This window comes from Centrocercus urophasianus, unplaced genomic scaffold (assembly GCF_019232065.1).
Source record: "Centrocercus urophasianus isolate 14NV4802_14NV808 unplaced genomic scaffold, USGS_Curo_1.0 seq_14, whole genome shotgun sequence".
NCBI lineage: Eukaryota > Metazoa > Chordata > Aves > Galliformes > Phasianidae > Centrocercus > Centrocercus urophasianus.
In genome coordinates, this window is record NW_024884586.1 from 19,377,259 (window position 1) to 19,393,541 (window position 16,283).

The following is a 16,283-nucleotide window of genomic DNA, read 5'->3' on the forward strand; positions in this document are numbered from 1 at the left end:
TATATCCTCTTAGAAACATTAAAGCTATTCCTATTAGTGGCTCAAAATATAAACGGTCTTTTAAAAAAGTACCTCTGTGCAATAAATAACATTTGGGCAAATGCACTTTTTAATTCTGGTGATTTTACCTACTTCTTAGTATTGGTCAGCAGAGTGAGTTAGGTGAGTCTCTCTTGTTTTGTTATACACACTTATTTGGAAGATCTATAAATGTTTGAGAGTGGGGAAATAACACTCTTTTAGTGAAAGAATAAAGAAGAATAAGGACAAATGTAGGTAGCTTTCAGATGGGCTCCGCAGATTTCAGGTTATCCCTGTGGCAGGTACTAGCTTCAGCACAAATGTGAACATGGTTTTGTTCCCTTTTAGACCAGCTCAGTCTGAAAGCATGGTAGCCATTTGCATGCAGTGTGGCCAGAACTAATAAGCTTAATTAATCTTTTTAGCTGTTTGTATGCTGGGAAAGCTCAGATATTAAAACCCTGTGGCACTAGGGAACACAGTTTGGAAACAGAGAAACTGGAATTATGATTTTAGGCTTGGTGCCAGTCCTGTTAAACCTGTCAGGAAAAGCAAAGCTGCAAGTGTCTCTGTACAGCTCTTGTAAATTTCAGGAATGTTGTCAGTTAGAATAAATTCCTGTAGAACTGCAGCAAGGTAGTTCCAATTTTGTTTAAACTCTTGAAAAATCTAAGCATAAAGATATATGGCATGGTGATAGCCATGTGAAGTAACATTCATGGGGCTCTACATACCCGACTCCTTGCAGTCAGGAATCTCTGCTCTAACTGTAGTGTATCTTGCTAATGTTTGAAATTTAATTTAGACCATCTCCAAATAAACGTTGTCTTCTACTTCAAAAATTATCCGCGTTTTAAAGATTAGCTGTAGCATTTGCTGTCAACTTATAGGACTTGTTTCCCTTTCTCTCTCCTGCCTGTTGGAAGTTCAGGTTTTGTACATTTTTGGCAGCTGGCTGTCCTGAGCTGATTGGAACCTATTGCAATTGCAAATAGACTCAGGTTATTCTTGTCACCTTCACAAATTCCCTCTGGGCCCAGGGTCTGGCTCCAGAACAACTCAAGCAGATAATCACTATTTCTTTGCTCCTGTATCTTGTATCTCACCAACAGCAGTTCAAATTCATAAGCAAGCACACCTTTCGTTTTGGTTTGTTTTTAATCAGTTTTGACAATAGCTTAACTCATTGTTTTGGTGTTGGTTGAAGTGAACCTCTTCCAGAACAGATGTTTTTGTTTTCTCAGTAGATCTTGATCACCATTGCATGATGTTACCAAGTTTAGCTGTTGCCTCCAATGGTTTAAACTGCTGAAGTTAATGACATGCTATTGGCTGTGGATTAAGTTGTGGATGAAATGTTTCAAATTTGTTACTATAAAATTCAAATCGTGGTGACTTTTAACTTCCTTTTGACAAAAGAAGATGAACTTGCATTAGTGTGCAAAGAGCTGTCTTGTTATCTTAAGACAGTGAATAGATGTTTAGGCAGATTAGAGAACTTTACATTTTAAAATCACAAGGTAGTGTCACTTTGTGTTGTCAAAGTAATTCATTTACTACTTCAGTGCTAATTTATGCAGTAGTGTTGTGGTCTGTTGTGTAGACAAATCTTCTTTCTTTATAGAAAGGATGGCAGGAAACATTTTTAAAATTATTTTTTGTTTTTAAGGAAAAAAAAAAGTACAATTTGATCCCTTGGTTTGTATTCTTGATTCTGTTAAAAGCTGATTGTAACTTATGATGGCCACATATTGTGTTCTTAATTGCTTGCTTTGTCAGACCTTCTGCTAATGCTTCTTAAAAGGTTATTTGATTGCAGAGATTTGGAATAGGAAATGTACTAATGAAGCTTAATTCTTCTACTTGGGAAATAGATTAATAGGCAGCTGGTGTCACAGATCTGCATGTCTTAAGAGTCTTGAAGTTCAGTTCCTTTCAAGTCTTCCTTGTAGTCACTCCTCAGTTAGCCTCCGTTCTGAATGATGCCACATATAATTGTACCACAGGATGTCCCAGCAGCATTGATTATGGGCAGTAGCTTTTGCTATACTGAAATCTAGGCTTTCATGTTGAAGGAGTCATGGAATAACTTAGCTGCAGTGGATCTTGGGAGGTCACTTGGTCCAAACCCCTCCTTGGAGCAGGCCAGGTTAGTTCAGATTATGTAAGTAACTGATCAGCTTTTGTGGTGGAAATCTGGTTTTCTTTGCAGGTGCAATACTTGCAATACTTGTAGGCTCTTACTGCATAGGGACACAATAAATCTACGTTTGGTTTTAGGATAAAAGGTCATTTCTGAGATATCCCTCCTAGCTCGCGTTCTTTTCTTCTGGTTCTTCAGCCACTACTTTCCCTCTCACAAATGAGGCCAGAAGAGCCTCATTTGTGCCTGGGGACACAAAATCTACCAAATTTCCCTAAGTGTTAACAGACTTCTTATGTTTCCACTTGACAGCAAAGTCAGTTGCTTGTAGTTATCCCTTCTAGGGTGGGTCAGTAACCATACCTTTTCTTCCACTGTAAAACTGCATGCCATACTGATAAGTGAGACTAATTACAGTGAGCAGAATATTCCATACGGATATCATTTTGCAGTCCATTAGTGTGCTGAAATGAGAATGTATCAATGTTTTTTGTTTTGCTTTTTTTTCCCTTTAGCGAGGTTTTCTCAATCTTGCATGAAATCTCTTGCTTTTTGTTTTGCTCTCGTGCTGCATCTGACCAACAACATAATCAGTCAATATCACGGTTTTCAACAAAATAATCAAAAAAGGTGAAAGTAGATATTCAAGAAAGGTGAATAAGTGGAAAACTATAGTTTTAATAGGTTTCTATACCTATAAAACACTCAAAACCAAACTGAGTTCTTCCTAGGGTTCTTTATTCTCCATGCAGCTTCCACCCTCAGTATATATGAAATTGAATTACTTTTCAGAAGCAGTATCTATTCTGTTGAATCTGTTTTCTAGACACCCTGAAATACTTAAAACTGTGAGCATTACAGGTGGGATGTTTTCAGCTGCCTTTGTTATCCCCAGCCCATGCCATGCCGCTTCACAACATCCCTAGCACTTTACTTTTGACTGGAGCTAGAGATTGTCTTTTGGGGAAAATGACAGGCAGTATATGATGTTCTGCATAAAGCTCCTCTGTTACATTAGTTATACCTGAATGTTATCACACCATCACCTACTGCCACGGAAGTTTTCTGAGCAGTTATTAGGAGATCCTACTTTAAGTGCAGTTCCAACTACTGTTGATCAATAAGACAATGGAAACTGACAGTGAATATAAAACCTCTTATATTCTCACTTGTAATGCACAATACCTGAAAGCTGTTCTTGCTATATGACAGAGCCTGTTGCATTTTGGTTTCTCCATAATTGGCATTTTTACAAGAGATGAGACTGTTTGGGTATTGTAGAAATTACCTGACTGTGACTTATCTTTTCTGCAGGCGTATAAATGTAGGAACTCGCTTTCAAGCAGAAATCCCTTCACTCCAAGACAGATCTCTAGCAGCAGCTGATGAACATAAAGCAGAGCTGGTGTGGCAGCCATGGGACGACCTGGAAACCAACAGAGTCACCCAACAGAATGGTAAGAATGTGGAAGGCTGGTACATAGGGCTGAGTGCCATAGCTGAGGTAGAGTTAACCACATGTCTACTGTAGGCATAACTTCAAATAGATCTGCCAGTTATCATGGCATACGTAAGTGGTCTTGAAAGCAATCTTAGGAGTAAAACTTATTTTTCTGGATTGTGTGTGGGGGCTGGGAGGTTGATAGGCATTTTATTTATCTATTGAGATAAAGTGAGACCATTATTACCTGTCAAAGAGAGACTTGCATTCAATGAAACTTCCTCGTCAAGCGTAGTCAACTTTTAAACAGATGCTCTAGACATAATAGTATTTGGGAAAATCAAGTTGTAGACATCAAACAGGAGGAATCAGGAGCTGTGTCCGCTAGTTAGCAGGCTGAGTAACTGTCTGCTTTTGGTGCACACAGGCTGTGGCATGTATAGATACTGAAGAGCAAGTGTGGGTGGTCTTTAGAAGAAGAATTTTTTCTTAAAAAGAAAAAACGGTGTTACGAAATGAAAACTTGGTATAGATGATAGAATAGAGGGGGGATTGAAAAAAATCTGAGGTGAAGGGAGATTGGAAGACATTACAGGACATAAGAGTTGGTAGAACAAAAACAAAACTCCATGTGTAATTAGTGCTGCTTATGGCACTCTGCTCTGTGACTTTGCAGTCTAATTAATTCCTTTGTCCAAATCTGACCCAAATAAATTTGCAAGGTCATTCATCATTTTGGTTTTATCTTCTGTTATGTCTAATCCTGCTTCAAAAAATCTAATTAGTCATGTGAATTCTCTAGGAAACTCAATTTTAATCTTCTTATCTGAATTTGTTTTCTATCTCTTTGTGAATAGTGGAAAGCCTGCTAGCTGCTGCCTGCTCAAGCATTTTTCCTGGAGGTGGTACCAACCAGGAGCTGGCACTGCATTTCTTACATGAAGAAAAGGGAAGCATTCTGGTGAGTCTTTCCACCTTTTTGCCTTGATGTGGTGAAAGATTTTAACGAAGGCCAGGTGAGCTGTTATTTGACAAATGGAAACCTCTTGAAGACTCTGTCCTTTGCTTCTAGTTCACATTGCTTAGCGTCTCTTGGAGATGCTGCTGTCCCTAAAATGTTCTTCCTGATGTACACTACCATCTTCATTCCCTATTGTTCGTATTTCAAGCTTCAAACTTTTGACTTTTTAACAGAGTGTCAATCTAGTAGACTGAGTAAGATGAGACTGCCTAACGAATTTTAAACATTGTCTTAAATGTAAGTGAAGAGGCTTACCACTTGTCATTGGTATCCAGAATTTAGTGGACAGTTCTACGGTAACTGTTGAGTCATGGCCTGAACCACTGATTGAGCACCTGGGGAAAGGACCAGGTCAGTCCTGGGAGCACAGGTGAAGGCAATTCAGCTGTGACCAGAAGGGGTAGAGCCTGGCTGCACCTCTCTGAGACCCCATTTAAGGGCTGAGTGCCAGCGGGGAAGGATCTCTGGTTGGAGATCCCTCCATTATGGAGTTTCTATTGCGAGCATAGATCCTCAGAGATGGGCGAACACTTCTTTTCATAACGCCTTTCTATCGTGCTAGTCCCTTTGTCATTACATCTTTTATATCACCATTCCATTGCATTGATCTTTCTGAGTGTTGCAACAGTCAAGAATGTGATTTTAAAATTGTCCCAATTCATGTCACAGGTATTAACTGTGATGTAGGAAAAAGAGAACTTCTTTTCAATTAGTTTACCAGAAAGGAGTGGATTGACAATTACCTGATTATTTATTTATTTATTTATTTAAAAATTTTGTGTTGTTTATTTTAGGGAGCTCTGACCAAGCTGCTATTGAAAGGGCCAGTACGATCACCTACCCATCCACTGGCAGATTATCACTACACAGGTTTGCTAACCAGAATAACTGTGCTGCCTATATGTCTTAAGGGTTTTCTTCCATAGTTTTCTATTCTTCTGGGGCACTCTGTAACATTATGATAAGAATTAAAAGCAACGCTTCTCCCTAGTAAGTCAGATGATGGCTTGCCAGGAATTTCGCATGTGCAAATCATGACACAATGTAAGAAACACTTCATCTCTCAGAATATGTGCATCTGTGAATTTGCATATGTGTGTATTCAGTTTCCTTTACTAGGGGAAAAAGGAATCTGATTCCTTACACTAAACCACAGCGAATGCAGAAGAATGATTAGTTCATAAAGGAAAGACTGTGGCAACCTTGGGGTCACAGCCTCTTTGGCATGGATTTCCATACGGTGGGGTTAAGAAGGGGGTATGAGGGAAGAGGTCTGAAGCTTGCTGAAGAAAGCTAGGAGGTGAAGAGCTCAGCCAACTGTTGATACCTGTCATTGTTTCTGTGAAATGTACATGCCATAAACTGTCTTTTTAGTGTCATACCTAACTAGGAATTGTCAGGCTGTGTGACACTAGTGAAGTTCAGTGATCTAGGGTGACCCTAGCTGCTTGAGAGTCCTGATGCAAAGTGGGAGAGAGACATTTTAGATCTGCTGCCAGAAAGTAAAGAAATTGCATTTATTCATTATTACACATTGCTACTGTAATGCTGTTGCTTTGGCATATCTATAAGGGAGGAGGAGATTCTGGAATGTTTGTTATTGGAGGCAGGTATGATAGAATACTGACGTATTTAGGATGTTATAAATTGTCAGAGTACAATTTGCTGCTACATCTCATCGGCTATTGTGGATTTCTGCTGAAAGAGAAGTTCCTGTTCTCCTCCCCCTACCATTTTTCTTTTATCAAATGTAATCACAGAGTGTGTCTGTTAAGCTTGCTGTTTTGTTGGAAAATATTGTAGTTCTTCTAATTAGCTGGTTTTAGCGAGCTGAACTGAGTTAACCTGGAGGGATGAGTACTAGATCTAAAATGAAGTGATGAGAGAAGGGCCAAAGCGAAACAGTAAGGGATGGGTTAACACCAGCCTGTAGTTAAGTAGGATTAGGTGCAAAGTGAGACTGTACCCTTCTATGTGTGCATTCCTTTTATTTAAAGGGAATTTTAAGAAAAAGTACATAGAGTTAACATTTGAAATTGCAAGGACTTAGTAGCAACTTTTTTATCTACAGGATCGGACAGTTGGAAAATTGCTGAAAAGAAGCTTTTCAACAAAGGCATTGCAATCTACAAGAAGGATTTTTTCTTAGTCCAGAAGCTGGTGAGTGTTTTAGTGTTGCTGTTTTTTAATGGCAATGATATCTTCTGATGTTTGAGCATTTAATACACGAGATTAAATCCTGATTTTTTTTTTTTTTTTCTGAAACCTCAATGTTAAGCACTCAGAAGATTTTGTAGAAATGTTATAATCCAGCACAGCACAATCTCACCAGAGATGGCTAGAACAACAGTGGTTGGATTGGGTTGGCTTTTTTTATTTTTTTTTTTTGCTGTTGTTGTTTACTCAACCCTTGTACTTTCTGCATTGCTTCCATTAGTCCACACAGTGCAGATATCGCTTCCATGAGGCGTATTTATAGAGTGCTGGTAATGTTCCAGTACAGCTTAAAGGGCTTGCTTATAAAACTAAATAGAAACACATCCTTGTTGCTGATGAAAAGGACCAAAGAAGGATACGTGAATGATGCATCCTTTTGTGCTGTTTGCTGTTACACTGATATTTAAAATGATCTTTTGTATGTGTTTTCCATGAGGTGTGACACCTCAGTGGGAGGAAAGCACTTGAAGGACTGAGAGCATAGAACTGGGAGCTGCATTTGTTTTCTCTGAATAAAACATCCAAAATGCATTGAAGTTGTAAAAGCCCAGAAATTAAGAATATACTTCCAAACTTTCAAAATAGTCCCTGATAGAGAATACGTAGATGGTCATAGATCTGTACTGATAATTGTCTATTGCTACATGTGTATGAAATGCATGTGGCCAAAATGGGAAAGTGCTGCAAACCTTCCTTTCCATTTTTGGAACGGTATTCTGCTCTGGTCTTCTCCTAAGTGCTGCTGTAAAATAAAACTCCCATAAAACTGAAAGGCTGCTCTCAAGCCTGACAGCTCAATTGGAATGTTTCAGAGGCTAAGAAGTGCAATAAACAAAGTGCCAGGTTCCGTCACCTTTACATTGGCCAGCTTTTCTTTGGGAAGCTGGTCTTGTGTTCCTCAAAATGAATAGCATTGGTGGTAAGGAATGAGCTGTAGGATGGGGTGGGCAGACAGAAGAAGAGAACATGGGAAACAAGGGTTTAAGAGCAGTTGTAGTGGGATTAAGACGCAAAGTGTATTTATTGCACCCTTAGTGATTGTTTATAAGCCTTCTTAAAATCATGTAATCTATTGTACTTTTATGTTTTCCAAACACCAGATAAAAACCAAGACAGTGGCTCAGTGTGTGGAATTCTACTACACGTATAAGAAACAAGTGAAAATTGGTCGGAATGGGACCTTAATTTTTGGGGACATAGATGTTGCTCATGAAAAGTCTGCACGAGATGAAGCTGAAGTTGACATCAAGGTAATTTCTTAAATTTCTCTCCTCTCTCTTGGGCTATGGCGCTAAGTTTGATTTTGTGTGCTGTCTTGTTTGGTAGTAGAATCAGGACCAAAAACAGGCTGGCCAGTGCAGAGTTCAGACTTATAAGCTTATAAGCTTATATGTCCTGTGTCACTTAATGACATTTACTTGCAGACACCAAGGTTAACAGTTCCTTTGTCTTCTGGTAAAGAGCTCCCACAGGTTTGCACGTGTTCTTCCTCTCAGAAGGGACTTTTTCAGTGAAGAACAGGGGCACTTGGAAGATGAAGAAGAGGAGGAAGAGGAGGCAGAGGAAGGGTTTGATAACAGAAAGAAGAGCACGCTCCTTCTCAAAGATGAACAGACACTACAAGATGATTTAATAGTAAGTGCTGCATTGTGCATGTTGTGCTTTTTATACTACCTTCACTCTGCAAGTAGTTTAGGAAATACAAGGTCAACAGTTCAAGATTTAAGTCTCTGCCTTCTTCCAGAGCAAGGGCTGGGCTGAGGTAGCTTAGAGTGTTGCTGGTAACAAGACTGTGTGCCATTCTGGAAGAACTGAGATGAGTAAGGCAGGGAAACCCAAGTTAATTATTTGTAGTTGATGTATACATAGGACCACAGTGAGAAGTGGGTTTTGGTTTGTTTGCCTTACATTTCCCTCTCTCCAAAGGCCAATGATGCCAATATAAGGAGTCGAGAGGCAACTGTTACAGGCAGAATTGGAAGAAGGCCGAGGGAGACGACCATGAAGCCTCGAAAGCTTATTCCTGCTCCTGTGCAGAGAAGGCGGCGAAAACACAAGATAAAATCAGATGTTACCAGTAAAATCCAGAACACAGAAAACACATTTCCATGTAAAAAGTGTGGCAGGTAAGAGAACTTAGCTTCCAGCAGTAGTCATGGAATTACAGTAGGGCAGGCTGGAGAGACTGGCAATAATTTTAATGAACCCTACTTAATCTTGCAAATAAGGAGTTTTTACAGTGTTTTTTTTGTTTGTTTTTAACAATTTATGGCTTTGAGATGTCTTTCATACCAGACGTATATTGATATTAAGATACTTCTACTTGGCTAATTACCTTCTGGCCATTCTTCAAATAGCATGAGACACTGCCTGCATTGCAGTGGTGTGTAGTATTTGGATGGCAAGAAAATGAGATCTCCATCTAGTTGTATCACAAGGGCTGTTAACAGATTTTTGCTATGTCTGGGACTTAGCTGATCCTGAAAAGGTATATTGTCACTGTGTCCTCAGAGAGCACATTGTACTGGAAAGGTTAGAGCTGTTAGAAGGCAGATGGGTAAGACTTGACCCTGGCTGCTGGCAGAGAAGGAGCAGGCAAGGGTTCGTAAACCTGTCTTGTGACACTAGATGTCAATTCAAAATAGTTAATGGTGAGCAATAGAGGGATAGATCATGGTAGCGCAGAATTGGGAGGAAAAAGCTCAAAAGTTTCCAGTTGTGTGCATAAGTGTCTGGAATGGCAACTGACCGTTGACTTCCATGTTTATTTTTTTATTTTTTTATTTTTTTGTGGTGTAGGGGGAATGGCTAAAAAGTGGGGCCCTGTTGTATTAAGCAGCCACACGTGAGTTTCAGATGCCAGTGTTGCCTCTGAATTTAGAAAATATATTAAGAAACCAAGTATCTCAAGGATGCTCAGGATCTTCTGCTAATACTTCAACCAGTGCACTGGCACATGCTGAGGCAGAAGTGGTGTTTGCTGTACATGTTTTCTTGCAGTACCAACACGCTGAAGCTCACGAACTTGAGGGTATAGCTATGGAAAGCTCTTTCAGTGAATTAATGGAGGAGAAAGCTGTAAGTGAGACCTATGCTAATGCACCTATATTTCCTCAGGGTGTTCTACAAGGTGAAGAGCCGCAGTGCTCACATGAAGAGCCATGCAGAGCAGGAGAAGAAGGCAGCTGCACTGAAGCAGCAAGAGAGAGAGGCGGCAGCAGCAGCAGCAGAGGCGGCAGCAGCAGCAGCCCACAGCCAGGCCCAGCAGGAAGAGAGCAGTGAGAGTGGGGAAAGCAGCAGTGGAAGCAGCAGTGGGAGCTCGGATGAAGATGGAGAAATATAGCAGTGAGCTAGAAATGGAGAGAGTAGTAAGGCTGGACCTATCACCCTCTCAGTGGTTTCACGATTTTTTTGCTTGTGCTTTTCTGACCTGAACCATCAGGTCTCAGTTTCAGTGCTGCAGCCTCCTTGTGCCACACGTTCCACTTCACCTTGCCAGTACTGACCAAACCAGAGTGGCAGACAAGAAGATTTTTTTCAGCTTGGATTTAAAAAAAAAAAAAATTCTATTCTATTTATAATCATATCTGAGGTACACAATTAAGCAACGTCACCTGCAGTGGAAGTAAGTTCTCTTGGGTCAGTATGACCTCTCTTCTTGTTCTTGTCAGAAATTATGATAACAAGATTCTTGGATATAATGGTTTCCAGACCAGAGTTAGAAAATGGTGCTCTGCTCTGTGGTGACTGTATCCAGTTACTGTGATACTGGTGATTTCTAGATGCTTTCTTTCTTAGCAAGTTATTCTTCCTGTTACACTTTCCTGCCTTTCTAAGCATTTATTCTGGCTGCCAGCAAGTTTTGTGGAAAGATGGTGTGTGGTTTTGGCCTCTGTTTCACAAAAATGCAAAGTGGGATGAGCAAGATATGCTTCCTCATTCTGAGAGGAAGTTTTATTTTTCAACGAACCCTGAGGTGGTTTTCTTTCATGCTATTAAGAACTCAGCAATGGGTGTAAGGTATCCTGAGGGATTTAAGTTGTCACAGGCCTTGTGGGTTTGTCTCCTAGTGGAAAACAAAATAGTTAGCCTTTGATTAACTTCTTGGAAGGTAGTCTGGGTTTCACAAGTGCAATTTGAAATGGAAACTGTTGGGTTTGACTTTGGTTAAAGGGGAGCAAGTTTGTTTTGTGAAAGTGAATATGGACCTTGTCTGCGTGTTAGACTGTGTGCATCCCAGAGATGGGAGGAATGAACTCTCATCTCTATCAAGCTCCTTAAATCTCCCTGTGAATGGCTCTTACCTCTCAGCACATCCACTTATTTCCTGTGGCAGCCTTCATTTATCTTCTGAAACTGTTGCCATTGAGAGCTTATATTTGTGGGGCCCTTGTTTTCCAAATACTTCCTGTCAGACAGTATGTGACTGCATATGCAGGAGGCTTTTCACTTCCACGCAAGTGGCTGGGCAGCCATACCTGCTGTGTTATCCACTGTCGCCCCTTCGGCTGACTGAAATGCTGACTTTTCCTTCACAACTGACATGTGCTAATGGCAAAAAAAAAAAAAAAAAAAAAAGTCTAGCCACCAAAAGCCTGCTGGTAAATGAAAGTTAAGAAGATGCAAAAGGAGTCCTGGTGACATAAACTGCACGGGATTGGTCTGTGCATCTTCATAGCTCACTTCATCATTACTTCATAAAGATGTAGAGAATCAGATCACTTCCTTGCTCTCACAGTCGATCTGTCTCAGCTCCCTGTTCTGGCTCCTTCAGTGCAGTGTGTGGAGGCAGCAATTTCTGGGTGCCAATAGTGCGTTGCATCCCATGCATGCTGCTCTTGTGGTGCACGGCCAAGCAGAGATCTGGGTGGGTTACTGCACATGAAGTGTGCTGATTTTTTTTTTTATGATTTTTTTTTTTATTTTTATTTGGCTCTTCAGGCTGCTAGATGAATTTCGGGTAGTGTATCTACTTGTCAAGTTGCCAATGGAAAACGGATCTGACTCAGCATGCCATCTGGTCCTCTTTTCCTGCTCCAGGTAGTTTTATGCAACCATGGTCATGCTGTCCAAGTCTGGGAGGCTATGTATTGTACCATATTTTCTTGTCATACATATGCCTTTTTATAGACTTAACAGAAACAGTTACTACTCTTAAAACTAGTAGCATTATCATAAGGACTGCACTTTTTTTCCCAGTGTTGACAATTCTGCCCATCTGCATTTGATTTCCTACCAGTGCTGTATTTCCATTCCTAATAAAACCAGATGATCCTGTCAGTATATTGGAATGACTACTGCATGTCCCTGGGTCTTGCTGACAAGACTATGGAAGCAGATGGCATGTCACAAACTATTACAATCCGTTCATAAACTGCAAAGAACTGAAAGCTACTTATCGTTAAAGAGAAGCTTAAGTGTATTGGTCTTCCTATTAAGATTTTCAGTGTTATTATCTTTTTCCTTTTGTAAATTGGAGAAGAAGCTTGTCTGCCGCTATCCTGGGGCCCTCAGTGAGAACTGAAGCTTTAGCACTGGCTGTGCCAGGACAGCCAGTGAAGCAACTGGAACTCACGGTTCACTTCTACTGCTGGGATTAATTCCAGTGTAAAGTGATGATGCAGTTAAAATTCTGAAGTATGTTTCCGGGAAGTTGCCAGTAGTTTCCAGATCCTGAGACCTGCAGGGCAGAGCATCAGCTCAGAAACATGCAGGGCTTCTGGAAAAAAAAAAATTATATATATGTAAGGGGTTTAAAATAATGTAGATGTTGTTGTAATGAATGCATTTCCTGGAGTACTGATCTCAGCTGCAGTATGATGTACAGTTACTTAAAAAATCTGGGAAGTCCTGGAAGGACAGAATGAAGAAATAGAGATAAAGGTGGAAATGGCATGCATTGAGAAACAAGGCAAAAAATGAAGATTGTTGAGGTTGAAGAAGAAGTCTGCCTAAACCTGATAACTAAAATAAGGGTAATGAAACTATTTTAGGAAATGCTTTCACTATCCGTGGTAAAATAAAAATCAACTCTTTAATCCTTTAAAAAACAAAAACAAAAAAAACCAACCAACAACATATTGTTCATATCAGGACAAACCGATGGCTCGCTTCACGTCTTGTTTCAGACAGTGATCAGGAGCAGTTGTTTAGGAAAAAATGAGGGAAAGTGCGGAACAGCAGTGTAGTCCCAGCTAGAAAATGGGGTGATGAACTAGAAGAAGAAATTCATGTCCTCCCAGAAAACAGATGCACAGTTTGTAGTTGTGAGCTGTTCTCTGCACGGACAGGAAGTTCCCACGTGCCTCTGTTTTACCATAGCACTCTGTGTAACACTGCCATTTCTCCCAGTACTTTTAGTTTCTTCAAGTACGCTGGTATAACAATGAGCCAACACTTAGCAGTGGCCCTCAGCAATTTTCAAGGTGACTGTACTTTTAGATACTGCATAGCAAATTACAGTGGCAGATGACTAACAGGTGAAATCCAATGCAAAGATTTAAAGAGTAAATCATGTTATTGCTTTAAGTACCAATGTAATCTTTCTAGACATGATAATGTTTTAAGGCAAGCATTATTACTGTGTTCTAAAAGGGCAGATCTACTGATTCTGTCTGCTTTAGGCAATCAATAAGTTGTTTTGCCTCTTAAGAAGTGTAAGCAATTGAGGTGCTAAGAAAAAATAAGAAATTGTCTTTAATTGCACTGAAACTATGTATTTGTTACACACCAAATGCAGTACTGATGATTTCTCTCCCACTCTGCTGCAGCAGCAGAGAACAGCGAGATGTTACAGAGAGGCCTGTTGATGGAAGAAAATCTGAACAGGGCTTTTTCTGAGGATAGCATGGCTGCTACAAACATGGGTTAGTGGGGCTGACCAAAAGCAGTTAAGTATTACAAGTAAGTGGCAACAAATGTGTTTCCGTATTGCTGGTAGCCACCAGAAAACCTTTTCTGTCATGATAATGAGCGAAAATGTTTCTCTAAGTGTCTTAGTTAAAAACAAGCAGCACAAAACCTGCTGCCCACCTGCTTACAGAAGCAGTTTGGAGAGTACCTGGCATCTGAATTGGATCATGCCAACTAGCAAAGCGTGGCAGAATTGTTTCCAAAAGCAAACAAATACAGAAAATAACTGGGAAAAAAATCCCTTATCTGCTGTAGACAAAGCGTTTGAAGTGAATTTGTCTGATCTGGAATGAATTACAGTATTGTGCGTAGGGGAAAATTACTTAAGTGGCTCTTCACTGCGTTAATTTAAGTGTTGATTTAAGGCTGTGTTATTCCAATTATGATTTAAAAAAAAAATCAGTCTGTTCTGATGTTCTGACAACTTGTCCACTCGAAAGTCCTGTGCAGATTATTTTCTGTTTGAAAGCACTTTCACAGAACTCAATTCTTGCTACTCTTGCTGTTAATCTAGAAAAAAGTGCTGTGCACTCCCAAGTGGAGTTGGAAAAGGAGCATGTCTCTTTGTGTTAGCTGTCCTTTGTCTGGGAACAAATAGAAGATAAGGGCTGCAGCTCTGTAGCTGTGTGCTGATAATTTGTCCCTTACAGTGCAAGGTGAGACTGCAGATTGTCGTACAACTCACAGCGGCTGCTGTATTTCCAAGCCATCGCCCAGCTGGATCTCGATGCCAGCTCCGGGTGTTGTAGAGATGCTGTGAGAGATTGGGCTAGTGGTCACGTTTTGCTCTGGTTGTATGTTTTTTGCCTTTCTGCCTGTGTAGTCTGCCCTTTGCAGATAGATTCATTCAGCCTTTCAGATTTGTGCTCTGCATGGGATAGCATCTCCATTGTATAAGATGGTGTATATATAACTACTAGGTAAAGCATGCACTCGTGATGCATATCTGATACAGCTACAGGTGTTCTGCTATCTGGCTGCAAGAGCAACTCTGCATTTTAATGTATTGGATGTTTTTCCTTAAAATTGGAGCGGCTTAGCTGAATAGGCTGCAGTGCCCTGGAGAACTCACTTCTGTAAGCTGGAGGCCCCAGAACAGCTGCACAGACAGCTAGGCCAGGCAGGATGGCAGCTGCTTTGAAGGCAGGGAAAAGAGAGACATTCTGAAACTTAAAGGTAACCCATCTGTTACTCCCATACTAGTGATGGAATTCATGTAGTCTGGATTAGCCAGCAAAACTTCTCATTTCACAAAGCTGACACTTCACGGTGTTTCTCATATTTGCAGCAAGCTTATCTTGAAGTCATCATCCAAAAAAAGTGTCTCCTAAACCAGAAAGAGCAAGGTCTCCCTCTCTCAGCTGTTATGCACCGCTTAGTTCTCCCTCAAGGAGCGGTCTTGGAAAGTCCCTGTGTATTTGTATCCTATGCTAAACAAAATGTGAGTGGGGAGGACTAGAGCTGTATTTGTCTCATCTGCTTTCATACAAAGGCACTTTTAGTCCAGTGATTACCTCTGCCAGAAACCTGGTTCTCAACCACATTTTCCCAGCAAGCATTCTCTGTTTTATCTTCTAATGTATGTCTGAAAGTTTATAAAGCTTTAAGGAGACAAAGAAGCAGCTTCTACAAACTGTTTGATTTTCACGGGAGTTTCTGTGTAAATTCTTCACTTGGGTTCAGCTGCTTTTCTTGCCCTCGTTCTCTGTGAGGCCAAGTGTTGTGAAGGCAGCCTCTGAGCTTCATCTGAGGAGTTCTCTTCCAGAGAGCAAGATTCCATCAACAGCTGAGCCCGAGAAACACTTAACTTCTTGAGAATCAAAAACAACATATATTTTTATAGAAATGTGTATTTTAAAAATCTGTTTCCTGCAGCTTCTCCATATGTATTTTTCCCCTTGTAGTTCAGATTTGATAAAAACTTTTTTGTTGAGTTCATTCTTTTTACGTTGTTTTTAAATTTGTAGTCGAAGCTTTGGTGTACTGTACAGGAGCAGTCAGCCTTTGTAATTACTGTATAAATGCTTTATAATAAAGTATATTACTTTTATTTTAGCAAGTGAGCAGACACTTCCTTTTGTGTGTTTGCTGCCTATTGGCACCTTTTAAAAGACTGTTACATGTTAAAAATGTAGATATATAAATATATTTACCTGTTGCTGTACAGTTGTGATAGACTGGACTGAATTTATTTTTTGTGTGCTTTTTTTTATAAAATATTAATACACTAAAGGCAATCTTGCTGATGTGATTGTAATGTACTATGTAACTTATTTACTTAATATCCTCTATATATCTAAGAAACCCTTTTATTAAATGAGGTTTAAAAATAGTCTCAGAGGTGAGGGTTTTTTTTGGTGGTGGCTGCCAGGCTCAGGCTGGTGGTTTGTTCACACACAGGAGGCAGCTCTGAGTCCTCTTATGAGTCATCTTAAGCAATTCCGCTCTCTGACTGTATTTCCCTCTGTTTTCCACAGCAATTACCAGGACTGATTCTCAGTATTCTCCTTGAAGATACCTGCCTGTGA

The 16,283-nt window shown here is 40.1% G+C and overlaps 1 protein-coding gene across 10 annotated transcripts in view; it reads left to right on the forward strand.

Annotated features, from left to right (window-relative positions):
- Positions 1-16,283, forward strand: part of MIDEAS (mitotic deacetylase associated SANT domain protein) — a 67,196-nt gene that overhangs the window by 38,341 nt on the left and 12,572 nt on the right. For 9 of the 10 annotated variants that reach the window (XR_006167936.1, XR_006167928.1, XR_006167930.1 and 6 more), the window contains 8 exons: positions 3,479-3,621; positions 4,463-4,566; positions 5,421-5,496; positions 6,698-6,786; positions 7,944-8,093; positions 8,305-8,478; positions 8,770-8,969; positions 9,961-10,468. Coding sequence is in view for 1 of the 10 variants with exons in the window: in XM_042813306.1 (XP_042669240.1) it covers positions 3,479-3,621; positions 4,463-4,566; positions 5,421-5,496; positions 6,698-6,786; positions 7,944-8,093; positions 8,305-8,478; positions 8,770-8,969; positions 9,961-10,186 (1,162 nt within the window). In the remaining 9 variants the exon portion in view is untranslated. Of the gene's footprint in view, positions 1-3,478; positions 3,622-4,462; positions 4,567-5,420; positions 5,497-6,697; positions 6,787-7,943; positions 8,094-8,304; positions 8,479-8,769; positions 8,970-9,960; positions 16,088-16,283 lie in introns of those variants that run through there. The other variant, XM_042813306.1, reaches the window with a different exon arrangement.